The sequence below is a fragment of the Ostrinia furnacalis genome, unplaced genomic scaffold (genome assembly GCF_004193835.3).
Source record: "Ostrinia furnacalis isolate ACB-3 unplaced genomic scaffold, ASM419383v2 OfSCF1486, whole genome shotgun sequence".
Classification (NCBI taxonomy): domain Eukaryota; kingdom Metazoa; phylum Arthropoda; class Insecta; order Lepidoptera; family Crambidae; genus Ostrinia; species Ostrinia furnacalis.
Genome location: NW_021131725.1, coordinates 54,138 through 73,994, shown reverse-complemented (window position 1 = coordinate 73,994; position 19,857 = coordinate 54,138). Strand labels below are relative to the sequence as shown.

General features: G+C 39.5%; 1 protein-coding gene across 3 annotated transcripts in view; it reads right to left on the bottom strand.

The window, feature by feature from the left end:
* Nucleotides 1-6,160: 6,160 nt before the first annotated feature.
* The window catches only part of nab (NGFI-A-binding protein homolog), a 38,929-nt gene continuing 25,232 nt past the window's right edge, over nucleotides 6,161-19,857 (bottom strand). The window contains exons 3-8 of one of the 3 annotated variants that reach the window (XM_028304724.1): nucleotides 18,581-19,341; nucleotides 15,654-15,781; nucleotides 12,838-12,913; nucleotides 8,299-8,363; nucleotides 7,802-7,883; nucleotides 6,161-7,220 (exon numbers count right to left, since the gene is read on the bottom strand). In XM_028304724.1, coding sequence (XP_028160525.1) covers nucleotides 7,110-7,220; nucleotides 7,802-7,883; nucleotides 8,299-8,363; nucleotides 12,838-12,913; nucleotides 15,654-15,781; nucleotides 18,581-19,341 — 1,223 coding nt within the window. In that variant the 3' untranslated portion in view covers nucleotides 6,161-7,109. The remainder of the gene's footprint in view (nucleotides 7,221-7,801; nucleotides 7,884-8,298; nucleotides 8,364-12,837; nucleotides 12,914-15,653; nucleotides 15,782-18,580; nucleotides 19,342-19,857) is intronic. The other 2 variants (XM_028304725.1, XM_028304727.1) reach the window with 2 other exon arrangements.

Below are 19,857 nucleotides of genomic sequence, written 5' to 3'. Positions count from 1 at the left end.
AGGGGGGGGAGTTGCCAGTACTCGCCACGCTTGGCAGGCGGGTTGGCGAGCGCAGTTTTTTATAAGGTTTCGCACCTAGACGCTGCTGCCCATCTCGTGCTATTGCTTTGTTTCTATTTTTATGCTTTTGCAAAATTTATTGCTTTGTTTCTATTTTTATGTAAAAATCTTAATGTGGTTCACATCTACATACCAAATTTCAACAATATTATATTATAGCTCTTATACTCGTAATTTCGGAAAAAAGTGGCTGTGACATACGGACGGACAGACATGACGAATCTATGTATAAGGGTTTCGTTTTTTGCCATTTGGCTACGGAACCCTAAAGAGTCAAAGGTCACTGACTGACTCAGTCATCACGAAATTGCACTGCACTTTAGAACACAAAATAACACCAGATTTGTACACTTAAGTCCATTAAATATTAATATTGAAACCATTAAAACAGCTCCACGGAATCCCCAAAAATATCTTCCAGGGAAAAACTGTTAGATACTTCTATGTAGATATAGCTGTTAAAATTTTTTAGCGATTAGAGTAGCTTTTCAAACTAAGTTAGGAGTTAGATTTTTTCAAGTTATTTATATCGGTTACTTCTGTCATTTTAATACTACGAGTAATAAGTAAATAATGTAGGTATTGCTAAGTTCATAATCAAAACATAACTAATAATAACATTGAGGAAACTGGCTCTACACGTAGGTAATTTAGATTTGATTGGAACAAAAACTTCAACTTGGTTGAATTAATAAGGAAACAAGTTATTTTTTATATTGATGATACATACTAATAGACTAAGAGCTAGTGAACGCCAGACCTACGTCATTTTATAAAAGCTGAAAGTCTGTCAGCGTATGCTCCCAATATTAGGATATAATGTTGGTGAATTATGAAGTTTGGATCATCGTGGCTTTGGCAGCTACCCTAAAAAAACTGTCTGGCAAGGAGTTGGAACTGTCAAAAATGTCTGGCTGTTGGGGAAACTACTTCTAGTTATTGTCTAATCCCAACTAGTCCCAACTAATATTATAAATGCGAAAGTAACTCTGTCTGTCTGTCTGTCTGTCTGTCTGTCTGTCTGTCTGTCTGTCTGTCTGTCTGTTACGCTTTCCCGCTTAAACCTCGCAACCGATTTTGATGAAATTTGGCATAGAGATAGTTTGAGTCCCGGGAAAGAACATAGGATAGTTTTTATCCCGGTTTTTGAAACAGGGACGCGCGCGATAAAGTTTTTCTGTGACAGACAAAAATCCACGCGGGCGAAGCCGCGGGCGGAAAGCTATATTATACATAAAAATCAGATTCTATGGTATAACGTAAGTAGAAATATATTATTTACTAGCGGCCGCCCGCGACTTCGTACGCGTAGATCCCGTTTTGCCCCCTAAGGGGTGCAGTTTCGTAAAATCCTTTCTTTGCGGATGCCTACGTCATAACATCTACCTGCATGCCAAATTTCAGCCCGATCCGTCCAGTGGGTTGGGCTGTGCGTTGATAGATCACTATGTCAGTCAGTCACCTTTGAGTTATTCAGGGTGTTTGGCAGAAGGTTAGACAAACTTAGTAAGGTCATTTTAAGCAGTGGCGGCGTAGCATGGGTTGGCACCCGGGGGTTACCTACCGATTCAAAGACAACCGCACCCCCCACCCCCCCGTATCATGACATAGACCGCAGATTTGCCATGCAGATGTGCCAGGGAGTACTAATCTGCGCGACTTGTGTCACCCTCTGATGCTTGGCACCCGGGGCGGACCGCCCCCACCGCCCCCCCACCCCCCTTACGCCGCTACTGATTTTAAGAATTAAAAGTTCGCCCATTTGACTCTAAGGCTGAGTTGCACCATCTTACTGATCTTACTTTAACTTTGACAAACGTCAAAAATATGTCAAACTCCATACAAAAAGCACCGGTTATTGTCATTGTTACGGTTAAAATAAGGTGGTGCAACTTAGCCTATGTGGACTACATTACTTTAATTGAAATTTTTGTTATCATTTATTTTTTTCCCAAATTTGACCTAAAAACTGCTTCATTTTTTTTCTCGCGTGTGTTCAACCGCTTTTATTATTTGATATAAATATCGAATATGTCTTTAATCAAATTCAGATCCAGATAATGATTGGATAGCTAGTTACGAGCCGCCAAAGTTTAACAAAAGTAGGTACAAACCAAGATAAAAAATTCAACTTAGAATTCGATTTTTAAAAAAACCAAAGGTGATAATTGATTGCCATTGATCTTAAAAATATTTCTAGCTTCTCTTCTTTCCAAGGATATATCACATGTAGTAATTAGATATTGAAATTCGTTAAAAATACAAAGTTTATGGAAGAAAATGGAATATTAATACAAAACTTATCCATACTCAAGTGAGATGCAATCGATGGAGTAAATGAGATCTTTCCTCTGCCAGAATGGAATTCCCGCGGACGAAGTCGCTTAAAAAAGCCTAAAGTCCGGTCGTCGAGCAGATAGAATTCGTACAATGACCCAAAGTGCGTCGGGACTGTGCGAGCGCGACAAACGGTAATAAATACAAATAAGAAAATTAGCTGCTAGCTATTTTTGTTATAATTGAGTTTCTGATTAAGGATTCTTGAGAAACCGAACAAAGAGTTAAAATGGTGATTTTTGTAAAAAGCATAAGACAGTACTATTGGATTATTAAAGTAAATGAAACTAACAATTAGCATAAGTATAAACATTTTATGTAAATTATACATAACCAAATACATACAGATGGCTGGCAGCGGTGTTGAAAATAACACAAATCAATAATTAAAACAATTAGTTTTAATTTTTAAAATAAAAAATAACTATTTACAATTTACATAATAATATCTAAATTACATAACTTAAAGATTAAGCATTTATGAAATCTAAAACAGTCCAATTTACATAATTCTTACGAAAAGTATTTTTGTCTCTTTTCACCACAGCGGAATGAATATTTTGCAATAAGAGACAAAAGATTCTTTACTGAAAACAGTGTTGAGACTCTGTTTTTTACTTCAATGATAAGGAAAAATGTTGACTAAGGCTTCAAAACCGCTTAGGCTAAGAACTCATGGCGCGATTTTCACCGCGCCCGCGGCGGTTGAGGAATTGCGGTTTTATTTCAAAACTCACGGGAGCGATTATTTGCGCGGTTATTCTTAGAACTCATGGTCGCCCGCCGATCGGGCGGTTTTCGCGCGGGCGATAACCGCCCGGCGGGACCCGATTACAACCGCGCCCGCTGCGGGTGAAAACCGCGTCGTGAGTTGTGCATTAGTTTTTACTTATGTATCTGCATTATGAGATGGAGGACTGTTGTGGACGCCCTCTGCCCCATCTAGGGGACATAGGACCATAAGTCAAGTAAGTCATCTGCATTCTACAGAAGCTGCGGGTCCGCAACCGCCGCGGGCGCGGGTGAAAATCGCGCCATGGGTTCTTAGCCTTCATTAGATAAGTAGTTTACAATGTGATAGATAAGTCTAAGCTAAGATAAATAAATAGACACCAATCACTACGAAGACCTGTATGAAAACTGTTTCAGTACGGTAAGTGTATAGTATAAGTATTATAAAATATTATTCTGTGCTTATTTATTTATACAACGTTTAATTGCGAACAGCAAAAACTGAAAATCAGTTTGTTAATAATTGACATTGCAACCAACTAGCGTGCTCATTCTTTTTGAGTTGGACTCTGAGCACGTAGAATTTTGTCCAATGACCCCAAGCTACCCATCCTTATCGCTCGCGCGTAATTATGTTGCTGTTGCGCTCGCACACTCACAGCAGGCCCCCGTCGCACAGTCGCAACAGCAATATAATTATGTGCGAGCGATAAAGATGGGTAGCTTGGGGTCATTGGACAAAATTCTACGTGCTCGGCGACCAGACTATAAAGACTATGGACATAAAAAACAGTTCAACAATATTACAAGTATCAATTTCAACAATAATTTAGATACTACAAGCCGATCGAGCTAACTGCGCACCTTGCTGGAATGCGACTCTCCCTCGCACTCACACGCCTCCTCCCACAGTGGCGGGGCAAGACCTAAATTTGATGTGGGCAAGACAGATTTCGCGAGGCCTTGTTCTGTGGCGACCTGAAGACGGATTTTATGAAATAATAAAAAAACGGGTCAATGGTCTATTCATTGACAGTTTCTGATTTCTTGATTCAGTGATTATTTTTAAAGGAATTTTGCGCCAAAGAATAATGTTTGTCACTTAAAACCGTGTTGTTGCTTAATTTTGTGTCTGATTATGGCTGAATTTGTTTGGAAATTTTTTTTTTTTATCTACATTGTTTAGCTATCAATAATTTATNAATTGTCGCTGTTGTTCAGACATTTCGTTCGCGAATAAAAACAAATATCTCGACAACACTGGTCTGCGTTGCCCGCCCCGCTCCCGCGCCGCCGCCGCCGCCGCCCCGCTGCCCGCTAAGTTCGAGGCTGAGGCCTTACGCCGCCACTGCCTCCCCACGTTCCTCCCGTCCGTACCAGAGCGTCGATGTGACGTCATGGCTGCCAGGTGCGCAGTTAATCTACCGGGTTGTTTGTAGAAGTGCTTTTCAAGCGTCAGCCAACATACAGCACGGGGCTTGTATAAAGATAGTCGTCGAGATATTAATATTTAGAATAGAAAAAATACTGAATGCGTTGTTTTAATATTAAAAAAATATCAAAACTTTATTCTTGCTGACGCTCAAAAAAGTTTTTTAAAGTGTCAGCAACTACAGCAATGGACTTACAGTATCAAATGATATGTTGGTATCATATTTTCTAGAAGTATTTTGCGTTATTCCAAATACACGTTGTAGATATGCACTCAGAATAAAAAAGTGATAATCTACCCACAAGTTAGACCGCTTTACACATTATGTTTTTGATAAATACATAATTTCTGTAACTTCCGTTTCCCTGTCTGTGAACTTTGAATACCATACCAGCTATAATGTTACTGTGCACCTATGAAGGAATTCACTAAGATGGTAGAGTTTAGGTACAACGTAGATAATGAGATATTTCGATTCGCTAAAGTCACACATGCAGATCGAATCGATGTATATTTTAGAATGATTACCTTCAGGAAACGTAAAGAAAGATGTTAATACTCTTTTATATTGACAATCCTAAAACAACCAAAAACATTGTACAGGGTGTTAGGTAAATGGGTATATGAGCCGACACTAGCCCATGTTAACATGGGCATATAAATGGTATGGTGAAGTCAGAAATTTGATATCATAATTTTAATTTTTTCAATTTTCATACAAAATAAATTTTATAAAATCCGATTTGTATGAAAAATAAAATAATTAAAATGAAGATATCAATTTTCTGACTTCACCATACCATTTATATGACCATGTTAACATGGCCTAGTGTCGGCTCATATACCCATTTACCTAACACCCTGTATAAGAAACACAACCTTTCACTTATTAGTCTACATTTAAAAACCTTTTAAATAAAATAATAAAAGCGGTCTAAAGTTGTCAAAATAATAATGACTACAAGGCATGATATGGCTTTTAAAATGTGGTACAGTCAAAAAGAAATTCTTCTTCAATTTTAGTGGAGAATTCTGTAGTTGACGCCATTAGCCAAAAGACTCTAAAAAGACACAAAGTCTAGCCCTGAAAACCCAACCAGGCCCATCAGTAAAAAAAATATACAACAGTTGGCGTAAAGTGACGACATGGCTGGTCTATTCCACAAGTTTTCTTGGATACAGGCTAAACTGCATTCTGTAGTTATGCCACGTCCCTTTTACATCATTTTCTAATTAATAAAATATATCTCTCTCTGACTGTACCCCTACCTAGATTAAAATGTTAAAAGTAAGTATAAAACATTTACAGAATATAAAATATATTTACACACTTAAAAATAATTTTGTCCTTTTTGGTGGAATGCATAGTTTTTGTACACTTTGTGTAAAACATTATTCTTTGCAATTTGTCCCTTACTTAAACTATAATTAGGAGAATAATGATAATTTCACCATTTTAACATTATAATGGTTATTGTAGAAAATTTAGATTAATATTATTATGATGCGTTAAAAATATTTGAACATAAAAACTGCCAGGGAAGTGGATTGATTAGGATTTATATGCACACAAAATGTAAACATTCGTATTTTTCGGCACTCGACGAGGTCATCAATTTCAAATGGGTAGTGGGTTTTTCTATGAAACAGTTTTTGGTGTATCTTGGTCAGTTATGGGTTGGGCTGTTAGATCAATGGTGGTGAGTTGGATGTCTGTCATGTCCTAATGGTCAGGGGTAAAAGAGAGGGAAGGGAGGGGAAGGGGCGACGGGGTGGGGACAACAGTCAGTTGGAGTGGATAAACGCGGGGTGTAGATTCTTACAGCGTCTGTCAGTTATCAGCGTTTCCACTTAGAGTTTGAGTAGGTACTTCGGTTACTGGTGGTGAGTTGAAGCTGCATACCTGGTGCAATAAAGAAAGTGAGGGAGAAGGGGAGAGGAAGGGGATTGTCAGTTGGAGTGGCATCACGCAGGGTGCGGCGGGATCTTGCAGCGTCTGTCAGTTATCAGCGTTTTCAGTTAGAGCTTTAGTAATTCGATCAGTCGTGGTGAGTTAAAGTGGCATATCCTGGTGAAATAAAGAAAGGGAGCGGGATAGGGAGAGGGAGGGAGAAGGGGACAGGGAAGGGAGGGGCAGCGGGGCGGGGGCAACAGTCAGTTGGAGTGATTTCACGCGGGGTTCGGAATCTTGCAGCGTCTGTCAGTTATCCTTATCAGCGTTTTCAGTAAGAGCTTTAGTACTTCGATTAGTGGTAGTGAGTTGAAGCGGCATATCTTCGTCCGCGGGGCAAGAACTTGAATCTCGGTCCGCTACAGGTTGAGTCCTTCGATCAGTGGTGGTGAGTTCTAGCGGCATATTCGGGAACACTAAAAGATGGTCATTTTGTTTTTTAGCGGTAGTGAGTTCGAGCGGCATATCCCGGAGCACTAAAGGATGGTCTATTCGATTTTGAATGGTAGTAAGTTGCAGCGGCATATCCTGGTCCACTAAAGTAAGAGAGGGGGATGGGGAAGGCGAGGGGGACGGGCGGCGGGGCGGGGGCGGTAGTCAGTTGGAGTGGTTGCGCGCGGGGTGCGGCGGCTGCAGCGCGGGGTTGGCGACGGCAATGATGCTGTCTCCACGCGCCGCCACCACCTGCGGCCGAGACTCTTCGGTGTCCTGAAAATTAAAGTTGAAAGTCTTATTTTCTGCAAACAGACCTTTATGAAGTCCTTTAAGCACCAAAATAATGAAAAGAAGGGCTTCTAGAATCCAAATACACGCTTGTATCGCTGCTATCAAAGCTAGGTGGTGCCGAACTTCAAGTTAAGAAGATTTCTAAACCTTGATCAGCACACTTAATATTTATCTTGCGGCTTTGGTAAAAAGCCTCTGGTTCATAATGAAAAATAGTCCTTAAAAATTTTATTTCTTGTACCGCAATCCACGTGTATTTTAGTATTATGGAGGTAGCAGTTTAGGCCAATCAGTAGGCCTGCCCCCAAGCTGTCAAGACTTCTCTCATCTCTCTAAACCAATCATTGAAGGCCCTCATAGATCTTCTGCTTAATTTCGTTGCGGGTCCAGTGACAGTTTGACTTTCCTCCGGGACAAACTTGACCTTCACTGGTTGGGTTTTTATTGGTGATCAAGCTGTAGATCCTGATTACTCAGGAGGTGCAGCGGTGGAAATAGTCCCGGTACCTCGGATGAGTATAGGTAGATAGAACAATAGAGACAAATTGTAGGTAGATACTCACAAGAGGAGGAGTGCTGGTGCTGGAGTACGAACACCTGGAGTCTGCATCATCGCTCTCGGCTTTCACGCCCCACCAGCTGCAACTTCAAACATTCTAATTAGAATCTTAGACACATGCAATAAGTTTAAAAATCAAATAAGATTGTTTAACAGATTTGAAATTATTGGACATATTGCAAAAGTGCTTATATGTTTTTGATGTAAAATAATTTAACAGTTTTGAAGTTCTTGCTACAGCAATCGATCCCAATCAATGAAGATTAGGTGATCTAGGAGCAAATCTTACTTATTTAGATACAATATGACATAATAATATTTTGAATAATTTAGTTGTTAAAACCAACAATATTATAGAGTTAATCTCAAGAAACAGATTCAAAGTTTAAAAAAAATAAAAGATGATTCATAATCACACATTTTAAATTTCAAGTCTCAATAACACTACTATCATGTACAATTTTTACAAATAACATATTAGTGAGGATAAGGATAGTATACCTATGGTTAGAGTTGCTTCGCGCGGCGTCGGGGCTGACGCGAGCACCCGCCGCTTCGTCGCCTTCCTAACACACATCATCACTGTTAATACTAGTCGTATCACTGTTAGTATCATCATCAATCATCATACAGTAAAATACATGGAGTTTCTGAGGTGGAATTGTGTAAAGCAATCGTAATCATTTGACAGTTTATAACGTACGATTATTCTGTCAAACGCTTTTTTAACTGACTTTATCGTACGTTCTGAACTGTCAAATGATTACGATTGCTTTACACAATTCCACCTCTGATGGTCCTATTTCATTAGTTAACTTCCTTTTGGACTGCTTGATTCTATACTCGCACTCGATTCGATCGATTGTATACTTTCTTTAGTTGATTCCACAATCAATAGCTAATAATAGGACTTTCAGCTGTTAGATCAACATTAACTAATTGTTCTAGAAACCTTGTTGTCTTATAGGATTAAATTAATAAAATAGGAACATACATTATTTTAATAAGGTCGTATAAAACGTTCAAAACTAAGCATATCTTTGGTAAGATAGCTATTTATTTGCAACCAATTTCGGAAAATTGGTAAATTCTGATAGTTGGTCCAATAAAGTCAAAAAAATAATATATCATTATAAGAATATGAAAAGATAGTTTATAAAAAAAATTGATGTTGGGTTTTTATAACCATTATATACAGAAACATAAATTTATCTATTTACAGTAGCTACACATGCAAAAATATAATAAGAATTAGCATAGCTACTCACCAATAAATACTCGTTTTCATTCCTGTTAGTTCAAAGCAAATAATTTATCTACCTACAATTAAATTAAACATAAAAAGTTTTAAAAAAGGCTTTAGATAAAGTAGATCATGCTTACCTCTATGGTGCAACCGAAAAGAAGGAAAATAATATGAGACCATGCATTTAGCTTGTTAATATCCCTTAGAATTATGCATTTTAATATAATTTTGTATAATACATCATTTACAATAAACTAAATCTCCCTGGGGTTCTCCAAGGGTCAGTTTTAGGTCCATTTTTATTTACATGAGGTTTTTTGTATCTAGTTAGAATTTCCATTCCAATAACATTATTATTTAAACTAAAATTATCGTGTTAGTAAAATCCTATGCCCATTTGTTAATGTTTATCATGTTTTTAGTAATCGACCGATTGAGTATTTGAATTAACTGCTAAAATATTAAAATCTCTCAAGAATTAATATCACAATTTGACAGGTGGTCGTCAGTAAAGTTCTAAACTACTTTTTCTTCATTACAAATCAAGAGGCCAAAATATGAGTTAACACCACCGATTTAATCAATCAGGCTAAATGAATATTCCAATAAAAAATGCAGTCCAATAAGACAGTATTTTACATTAGTCTACATTTACATCGACTTTAAAAGCAAGGGAGTTTATAAAAAAATGATTTATCATAACATCACGATGCATCGAGAAGATTACAAAACACATGATAGGAAATCACCCCAGTAAAGACTTATTTAAATCCCAACCAGAACCTATTGAACCCCGATCCCTAGGTCCCGACCAGTTCAAGCTAGGACCTAAGTTTCCAACAAAATCCTAGCCAGATTTCTAGGTCCCAGTGAACTCCCAACTACTAAGACCTGTCCCATCTACCGAGTCCTAGCAAGGTCCTAAGTCTTAGCCATGTCCCATCAGGTTGCTGCAAAGTCAAAGTCCTGGCTAGCCTAAGTTCTAGCTAGGCCCAAGGTCCCACAGGCAGCTAGCTCTAGTCAGTGAGTTCTATTTGTGTGGAGTCCCATCTACTAAAGTTCAAGGTCCCATCAAGCAGCTAGTTCTAGTCATCCCAGTTGAGACCTATCTACTAAGTCCTGTCCCATCTACCGAATCCTAGCAAGGTCCTAGTTTGAGCTAGGTTCAAGATCCCATCAAGCAGCTAGTTCTAGTAATTATCTGTTAGGTCCTAGCTAGCCTAATTTCTAGCCATGCCCAAGGTCCCACAGGCAGCTAGCTAGTCAGTGAGGTCTATGTGTGTGGAGTCCCATCTACTAAAGTCCAAGGTCCCATCAAGCAGCTAGTTTTAGCCATCCCAGTTGAGTCCCATCTACTAAGTACTGTCCCATCTACGAAGTCCTAGCTAGGTCCCGTCAGGCAGCACTTTTAGTCAGTTAGGTGTGAGTTCCATCTACTACTGTCTCATCTACAAAGCCCTTGGTTCTAGCTAGGTCTAGCCAGTGAAGTCTGTGAGTGTGGAGTCCCATCTACTAAGCAGCTAGCAGCTACATCAAGTAGCTAGTTCTAGCCATCCCAGTTGAGACCTAGTCCTAGCAAAGTCCTAGTTTGAGCTAGGTTCAAGAACCCATCAAGCAGCTAGTTCTAGTAATTATCTGTTAGGTCCTAGCTAGCCTAATTTCTAGCCAGGTCCAAGGCCCCACAGGCAGCTAACTAGTCAGTGAGGTCTATGTGTGTGGAGTCCCATCTACTAAAGTCCAAGGTCCTATCAAGCAGATAGATCTAGTCGTCCCAGTTGAGAACCATGTACTAAGTCCTGTCCCATCTACCGAGTCCTAGCAAAGTCCTAGTTTGAGCTAGGTTCAAGATCCCATCAAGCAGCTAGTTCTAGTAATTATCTGTTAGGTCCTAGCTAGCCTAATTTCTAGCCATGCCCAAGGTCCCACAGGCAGCTAGCTAGTCAGTGAGGTCTATGTGTGTGGAGTCCCATCTACTAAAGTCCAAGGTCCCATCAAGCAGCTAGTTTTAGCCATCCCAGTTGAGTCCCATCTACTAAGTACTGTCCCATCTACGAAGTCCTAGCTAGGTCCCGTCAGGCAGCACTTTTAGTCAGTTAGGTGTGAGTTCCATCTACTACTGTCTCATCTACAAAGCCCTTGGTTCTAGCTAGGTCTAGCCAGTGAAGTCTGTGAGTGTGGAGTCCCATCTACTAAGCAGCTAGCAGCTACATCAAGCAGCCCAGTTGAGACCTAGTCCTAGCAAAGTCCTAGTTTGAGCTAGGTTCAAGATCCCATCAAGCAGCTAGTTCTAGTCATTATCTGTTAGGTCCTAGCTAGCCTAATTCCTAGCCAGGTCCAAGGCCCCACAGGCAACTTTAGTCATTGAAGTCTATGTGTGTGGAGTCCCATCTACTAAAGTCCAAGGTCCCATCAAGCAACTAGTTCTAGTCGTCCCAGTTGAGACCCATCTACTAAGTCCTGTCCCATCTACCGAATCCTAGCAAGGTCTTAGTTTGAGCTAGGTTCAAGATCCCATCAAGCAGCTAGTTCTAGTAATTATCTGTTAGGTCCTAGCTAGCCTAATTTCTAGCCAGGTCCAAGGCCCCACAGGCAGCTAGCACTAGTCAGTGAAGTCTATGTGTGTGGAGTCCCATTTGCTAAAGTTCAAGGTCCCATCAAGCAGCTAGTACTAGTCGTCCCAGTTGAGACCCATCTACTAAGTCCTGTCCCATCTACCGAGTCCTAGCAAGGTCCTAGTTTGAGCTAGATTCAAGATCCTATCAAGCAGCTAGTTCTAGTCATTATCTGTTAGGTCCTAGCTAGCCTAATTTCTAGCCAGGCCCAAGACCCCACAGGCAGCTAACTAGTCAGTGAGGTCTATGTGTGTGGAGTCCCATCTACTAAAGTCCAAGGTCCCATCAAGCAGCTAGTTTTAGCCATCCCAGTTGAGTCCCATCTACTAAGTACTGTCCCATCTACGAAGTCCTAGCTAGGTCCCGTCAGGCAGCACTTTTAGTCAGTTAGGTGTGAGTTCCATCTACTACTGTCTCATCTACAAAGCCCTTGGTTCTAGCTAGGTCTAGCCAGTGAAGTCTGTGAGTGTGGAGTCCCATCTACTAAGCAACTAGCAGCTACATCAAGCAGCTAGTTCTAGCCATCCCAGTTGAAACCTAGTCCTAGCAAAGTCCTAGTTTGAGCTAGGTTCAAGATCCCATCAAGCAGCTAGTTCTAGTAATTATCTGTTAGGTCCTAGCTAGCCTAATTTCTAGCCAGGTCCAAGGCCCCACAGGCAGCTAACTAGTCAGTGAGGTCTATGTGTGTGGAGTCCCATCTACTAAAGTCCAAGGTCCCATCAAGCAGCTAGTTCTAGTCGTCCCAGTTGAGAACCATGTACTAAGTCCTGTCCCATCTACCAAGTCCTAGCAAGGTCCTAGTTTGAGCTAGGTTCAAGATCCCATCAAGCAGCTAGTTCTAGTAATTATCTGTTAGGTCCTAGCTAGCCTAATTTCTAGCCATGCCCAAGACCCCACAGGCAGCTAGCTCTAGTCAGTGAAGTCTATGTGTGTGGAGTCCCATTTGCTAAAGTTCAAGGTCCCATCAAGCAGCTAGTACTAGTCGTCCCAGTTGAGACTCATCTACTAAGTCCTGTCCCATCTACCGAATCCTAGCAAGGTCCTAGTTTGAGCTAGGTTCAAGAACCCATCAAGCAGCTAGTTCTAGTCATTATCTGTTAGGTCCTAGCTAGCCTAATTTCTAGCCAGGTCCAAGGTCCCACAGGCAGCTAGCTAGTCAGTGAGGTCTATGTGTGTGGAGACCTGGCGCGCGCGCTTCGCAGGCGTCTCGTCCTCGTCTCGCTCACGTTCCTCGCCCGTCGACGCGGTTGGGGGAAGCCTGGAAAACAAACATTATAATAGGCTAGTTGCCTAAAAAAATTTTTTTAGTCCGTAATGTTTAATATCAAAAAATATTGGACACGTATATTTTTATTTGTCAATCTAACAAATAATTACATAGTTATGGTGCGTTGAAGTTGCGCACGACGTCACAACGTGCGGCATTTTTAAGCAAGCGTTGACGTCACGGGCCTCTTCTTATGAACTTTGGGGCGCTTTATCTCTTTAAATTTTCATTAGTTTGAAAAAGTGAAAAATACGTGTAGAGTATTTTTTGATAAGTTAACTGACGGACTAATTAAAACTCTTGCTTTTTGACCCAGGAAACATCCCCATTTGTTACAAAAATTATGCAGGATTTCTAATATCTTTATGCTAAGACGACAAGGGATTATTGGAAACTCTTTTACAGCCTTATGTCACATAATGGAGTTTTCTACAGATTAAATAATTTTCAAAATCGATTCTTTAATTTCAGAGATTACTTTTCAAAAGAAACACGCAAAATTACAAACTTGGTCTCTTTAATACTACGAGAAATAAAAGGAAGGGTCCATATTATTATTTTTGCTGTGAAATAATCTGGGCGATAACATTTCAGTTTAGATTTTTTTTCCTAAATAGTAGCTTTCACTACTATATGAATAAAACTTGAACATTTTTAGCTGAAAGCTGAATAATAAATTACCGGTACGCCACCTCTAGCAAAATGGTTCACACAATATTTTGCCTATTGCTGAGCGAAACACTCAATCCCTCTAATTTTTGAACTTCTTGGATGAAACGAAATAGTGAAAACATCCTACTTACTGATATGAGCAATTGTGGCAATAACATTTAAATATTCCAGAGATATTGTTCTAGAGAGATATTAATATTCATTTAAAAGGATTAAAATGATATTGGATTTTAACATGAAAAAGGACCTAAACCACGCAAAATAAAATTTCAGTAGGTTTGGAAACAAACAAACCTTTTGTTTGTGAGTTGGGAGAATCTACAAAAAACACTGAAGTCTATAAAAATAGGTACTTCTTTTCCATTAGGCTAACACTTACTTGCGAATCTGCGGGCATAAAGGCTCCGTTTTGATGCCATGGATGTAGGTTTGCTTGAACTGGGCCCTCGCCATGGTTATAATTCACAAATTCGTTCAAATATAGCTTTATACCACACTCTATCTACTTCGAAAAACGTTTTGTAACACGCGAAACGTTTCAACGATGATTTTGTCGCGAAAATCTACGCACATCGTTTGCGAAAATTTTCTGGAATAAATTTTCACTCGACGCGAAACGTAGTCTAGATTGTAGAGGTTATGAACTGGCCTCCATTTTAGATTCTGCAGGGAGGGTCGCGGAGGGATGAGGGCGCGTTCATAACGCTATTGCTTACCTCCTTCGATTAAAGGAGCGTTTACTATAGGGGAAGGTTTCATTACTAGATTAAATGGACATTTATTTTTGGGGGAGTTTCGTGACGTGTTTTGAATGGAGAAAGGTTTTTAATTAATGGAAGTATACTCGTATTAGATCTATCGTTACCTGTTGAAAGGTTACAAATAAATATTATTACTGTGTTAAAAATATTAACGCATGGTTAGAGAATTACTGACTTGGAAGTTTTGGGTTTAATTACCAAGTGCGTATAAAATAATTTTGCCTTTTAATGACTTCAACAAAAAACTGTTATTAACGCGTAAATTCATGTTAATAGTATGGTTATAAAGAAAACGCTCTTAGTTATGTGATGCAAAATCAATTGTAGACAATAACAATAAATTCAAACATTTATGTATGAGGCTATTTATTCTACAATAATAAGTATTACTAGTTTAATAAGTTTGAAACTACTGGACCGATTTTGAAAATTCTTTCATCCTTATTAATCCTACATTATCTGTTGAACATAGGCGGTACAAAGTTCGCCGGGTCAGCTAGTTTATATTTATTTACTGACCAGTGGCGAAGCGTACCTTAGATTAGTCCTTCCTGTATCATTTGTTAGGGGCCCTATCTGAAAAAGTTATTATATCAAGGTGCCCTTTTCATCCAAAAAAAGTAATGGCAAAATTTTATAGAACTTCTCTAGGTAGATGCCTACTCAGTCTAATTACAAAAACTATAGCACAGGAGCCCCTGTATTCCGGCCCTATTGATACGGCCGATACGGCGAAGGCTACGCCCCTGATACTAAATTTGATTGTTCGTTTATGTGTACAGCCATGTATTCACTAGGCAACATTTATTGATAAACACTGTTTATAAACTGTTCATAAACAATGTTTCATAATGTTTCATCATCTCTGTAAACAGTTTATAAACAGTACATAAACATAGGTGATGAAACATTGTTTATGATACATGACGCCGTGCTCCCCGCTATGAGTGGAGAGCAAGTGTGGACGGCCAAGTTTCAGAGACCTGTAAACACAGGTTACCATAAACATGGTAAACTTGTTTCACACAAGTCATAAACAGTTTATCAACAAATGTTGCCTAATGAATACAATGGCTTTATGAATACCTACCTAGGCTCCAAAACTACGGAACTCATAGCCATGATAGCAGAACGGTGAAGGGGTCGGACTGGCCGACTCGAGATCCGAGGAACGCAGGTATATTTAGCTTAGTACGACGGGCTAACGTGACTATAGTAATCTGTGCAATACAATAATCTTCAAAAAAAACATTAATTAATACGTCAGATATGGCGAAGGCTACGCCCTTGATACTGACCCGTGTTTCGAGTAGTGCAGGCCAGCCCTGCGCACGAGTTGCCGGGCCAGCGGGAACAGCTCGTCGCGCCGCGTCAGCAGCGCCGGCACGCAGCGGCAGATTTGCGCCGCCGCCTCGTTCACCATCACCTGAAAGGAAATCAAAATCAAAAATATTTATTCAGTTTAGACCAAAACTGGCACTTATGAAAGTCAAATATAAAAAAAAGGTACTTTACATGTCTCCTTATCTTTTGGGCCCTACCAGCGCTTCGAGACAAACATATGGCAAGTGCTAAGAAGAAACGCCGGAACAAACTCTCGACAACTAGATTGATGTGGACTTGACAATTTATATTTATATTTTTAAACCGGCAAACAGTGGTGACTGAGTTTGATGCGGCGCTTCTTCTCAGAACTCTTGCCAAAATTTTGTCTCGAAGCGCTGGCAGGACAAAAAAAGAATGAGACATGTATAGGCCCCTTAAGAGCATTTGACGATTTGTAAGTACTAATTTAATTAGTCTAAACAAATAAAGACAATTTTGATTTTGATTGATTTGAATAGTGGCTGAGTTTCATGCGCTGCTTCTTCTCAGCACTGGCCCATTTCTGAAGCAGTGGTAGGGTTAATACTGGGACGTGTAAAAGTGCTTTTTAAAAGCCTACTTGCCTAAATAAATTAGTTTTACGAGTTTTACTCAGCGAGGCTTTAACGCGACTATTCCCACCGCTGCATCTCCCGTGTAGCCATGTTGTTCGTGAGAAACCCAACCAGTGAAGGTTAGAAGAATGGGGGATTCAATAATGAAGGTAGGTATGTCCTGTTTTGCCGAAACGTGATCTCCTTTCATCATCATCATTATCTCAGCCATAGGACGTCCACTGCTGAACATAGGCCTCCCCCAATGCTTTCCATGTTACCCGGTTGGGAGCAACCTGCGTCCAGCGCCTTCCCGCTACCTTTATGATGTCGTCGGTCCACCTTTTGGGTGGACGTCAAACACTACTTATGTTTGTCAAAACGTCCACATTCGAAACGCGTTTATTCTACCCTTTTCCAGGTTTTTGTCCTAGTGACTGAGTTTCTTGCGCTGCTTCTCTCAAGCACTGGCCCATTATTATTTTTATTTCCGAGTAAAACCGCCTTATAAAAGCAAGTATTTGCAGAAAATAAATGTTTAAATCCAAGTATAATATGTAACTTTACAGAAATAATAGGAAATAACAGCAATAGAAATGAATTATTGTCATTTTTCAAAATAAATCAAATTGGAAATCGGCCCATGTTGAATCACAAAAAAATTTATCTTAAACATAATTTGCACACTTTTCAAATAAAATACAACATTAGAATTCAAGTGATAAATGGGAAGATATCATGCTTCGACTAAACCTAAGTACCTGCACTTTTTTCTTAGATTATCAATTTTAATTATGATTTCAAACGTATTTCTATCAGGACTATAAATAGTTAGGGGAGACCGGGTACAATAGTACCACGGGTCAGGAGTGTATATCATAGTTGCGACAAACAAAGGTGCTACAAACGTAGTGGCGACAGTACGTTATGCCGACAATCTATGGCGCGACTGCACATTAGCTCGACGAACGTTAGCGCGACAGAACGATGGGGCGACAAACGAAAGCACGACAGTACTTTGGCGCGACAAACCCTAGCGCGACATTACTTAGGCTCGACAAACGATTGCACGACAGAACCTCCGATCGACAAACTACACTGTGACACAACTTTTTACTTAACGACCTAAAGCATGACAAACATAGTAACAAGTTATTTTAAAAAATATGTATGTGGATGGATATATTAGGTTTATTTTTAATCTTACATTTTCAACTTAATGTTAATTATTTCAACTTAATGTGCCATAAGTATGTATAACTTAACTTTAAACTATCATGTTTACTTTAATTATACACAAAAATAGAATAAAATAAATTATAAAATATAAATAATAAACGTTAACAAAAATGTACTCTCTGTATTTTTAATATTTTTTTAAATCACATTAATGTTATACGAAAAATATATTATAATGCATAATTAGGTTTTTTTTTTTTACATTCATGTTCNAGCAATATCCGAGCCAAATAGATGGCATATTATGTAGAAACAGTTAGTTTATTCGTTTTTATGGAAGAAAAGTTATTGTGTTGTTTTTAAACTTAAGTGTTGATTTTTCATACTTGTTCCTAAATATTTTCGATCTCAATTAATAAAGACTGATGATTGTAGGAGATTAAGAGAACAGAATACCAATAAAGGTGATGATAAGATAAACATAACTACTTTTATTGCCTCATATATTATTGGTACAATTGACCCGTTGTAGGGGTCAATTGTAACATGAGACATCGTACAGTTCAAATTCGTTTTTCATTAAGTATTCGAAATAATAGTTCAACTCTGCATGCTTAAATTTGTAGCTTAAGAGTCTAGTTTTTACAGCATCCTAACAGAATAAGTTACATTTCATTAGATTTCTCAATATTGAATAATTTCCAAAAAATGGTACTATTGTCCCCGGTCTACCCTAACTCGAACTCTACGCAAAAAGTTAGAACCCAACCACGCATCGCCAAGCACAATAAATCATCATTATTGACTTGTATAAACCTTCCATGAAACTTGTTTGTATTATTTGCCGAGAGATGTCACTGTACTTTGAGACGCGTAAAGCTGTACCGCGGTGTCCAGATTTTTTTCCCTGGCTTTATATACCTGGAGTGTTTTGACATCTGTGAACCTTTGACAACCTTTGAGAACCATTGACAACCTGTGTCAAGCAATAAATTGTCACCTACATATTGACGTCTTATTTATACCTAGATAAGAGTCCCTTAAGTGCGCCGAGAGTATCCGTGGTTTATTCAGACTTACATCATTAAAAATAACTTTATTTTATGAATGAACACAAGTAATCGTACCTCGTGAAGCGTCAAAGGTTTCTCTGGCTTCCTCTTGCAGTCGAATCTGCCGTATATCGCCGCGTACTTCCTGATCTCCTCCATTCGCCTTGGATCCGACTCCGGCATCATCATCACCAGCTCCAGGTCTTTGCACATCTTCTTTTTTGTGTTCTGTGGCTTGGGTTCCAGTTGGGGCAAATGTTTGCTCAACTTTTCGGCCGCACCCGCCAACTTCTGTACATGAACGTCTAATAAAACTGGCGTTAGCTGCACTGGGGATGTGACGGAGCTGGGACTAGAGCCTGCAGACGCTGGTGGACACGCACTTTGAGGGGAGAAGGACCTGGATGCTGTAGTGGTTATAGGAGTAGCAGGCGCGGGAGAAGTTGGTAAGACAATTTTGGTGAAGGTATTCGTTTGGTGGACTGGACTTGCGTTGGGACCTGACGCGTTCGAACCGCAGCTGTTCTCTGGAGCCCCAGGAGATGGACTGTACATTGGCCTATTATTATCTGGTGACGCTACAGTTCTGGGTAAAACGTTGGGTATTGAAGGAGGAATGTTGAGTAATCTTTGGTTGCACTGGATGAAGGGGTTTTCTGCGGGGCAGAGGTTGGGAACGATGGGTATTTGAAAGAGAGCGGGGTTGTTGACCCACTCCTGAAGGGCTTTCTGGAGGCGCCTGACGTGGAGCGGCTTGGAGGCCATGCCCACTAGAGCCATGATCTCCAAGAACTCCTCCTCGCCGGCGTCACACAGCTGTTGGACGTCGTCCCCACCTAAAAAAAGCAATTAACTAATTATTGTCTATCATACTCGGACGTTAATAGGAACCATTACTCAAAATGATAAAGTTTTTGGAGTATAACTAACTATAACGCCCAGTTACTAGACAATTTTAACTACTAACGAGACAGCAATAATAAGATTAATTGCACGACTCTTTTCCTCAAAATACTTATTTCGTATTCATCACACAATGATACCTCATTATTTTCTTCCATTACAAAGATACCTAATTCAAATGCGATGTAAATACTCGTTAATAAGTAAATGATAAAAACTCGTTAGTCTCTTTCTTTGCTTTCAAACCTAACTTTCTCAAGCTAGAAAAAACCTAATCCCATCATATTAATATGCAAAACTATCTTGCAAGGCAGGTTTATCATTGTTCACCACAAAAACGTGTGATGCTTAGAAAAAATACAGATACACACTCGATTATAATTTAGGCGAATATGCTAATATCCAACGTGACCATTTTGCGAAGGGGCCGAGAGAAAAAAAACAAAAGA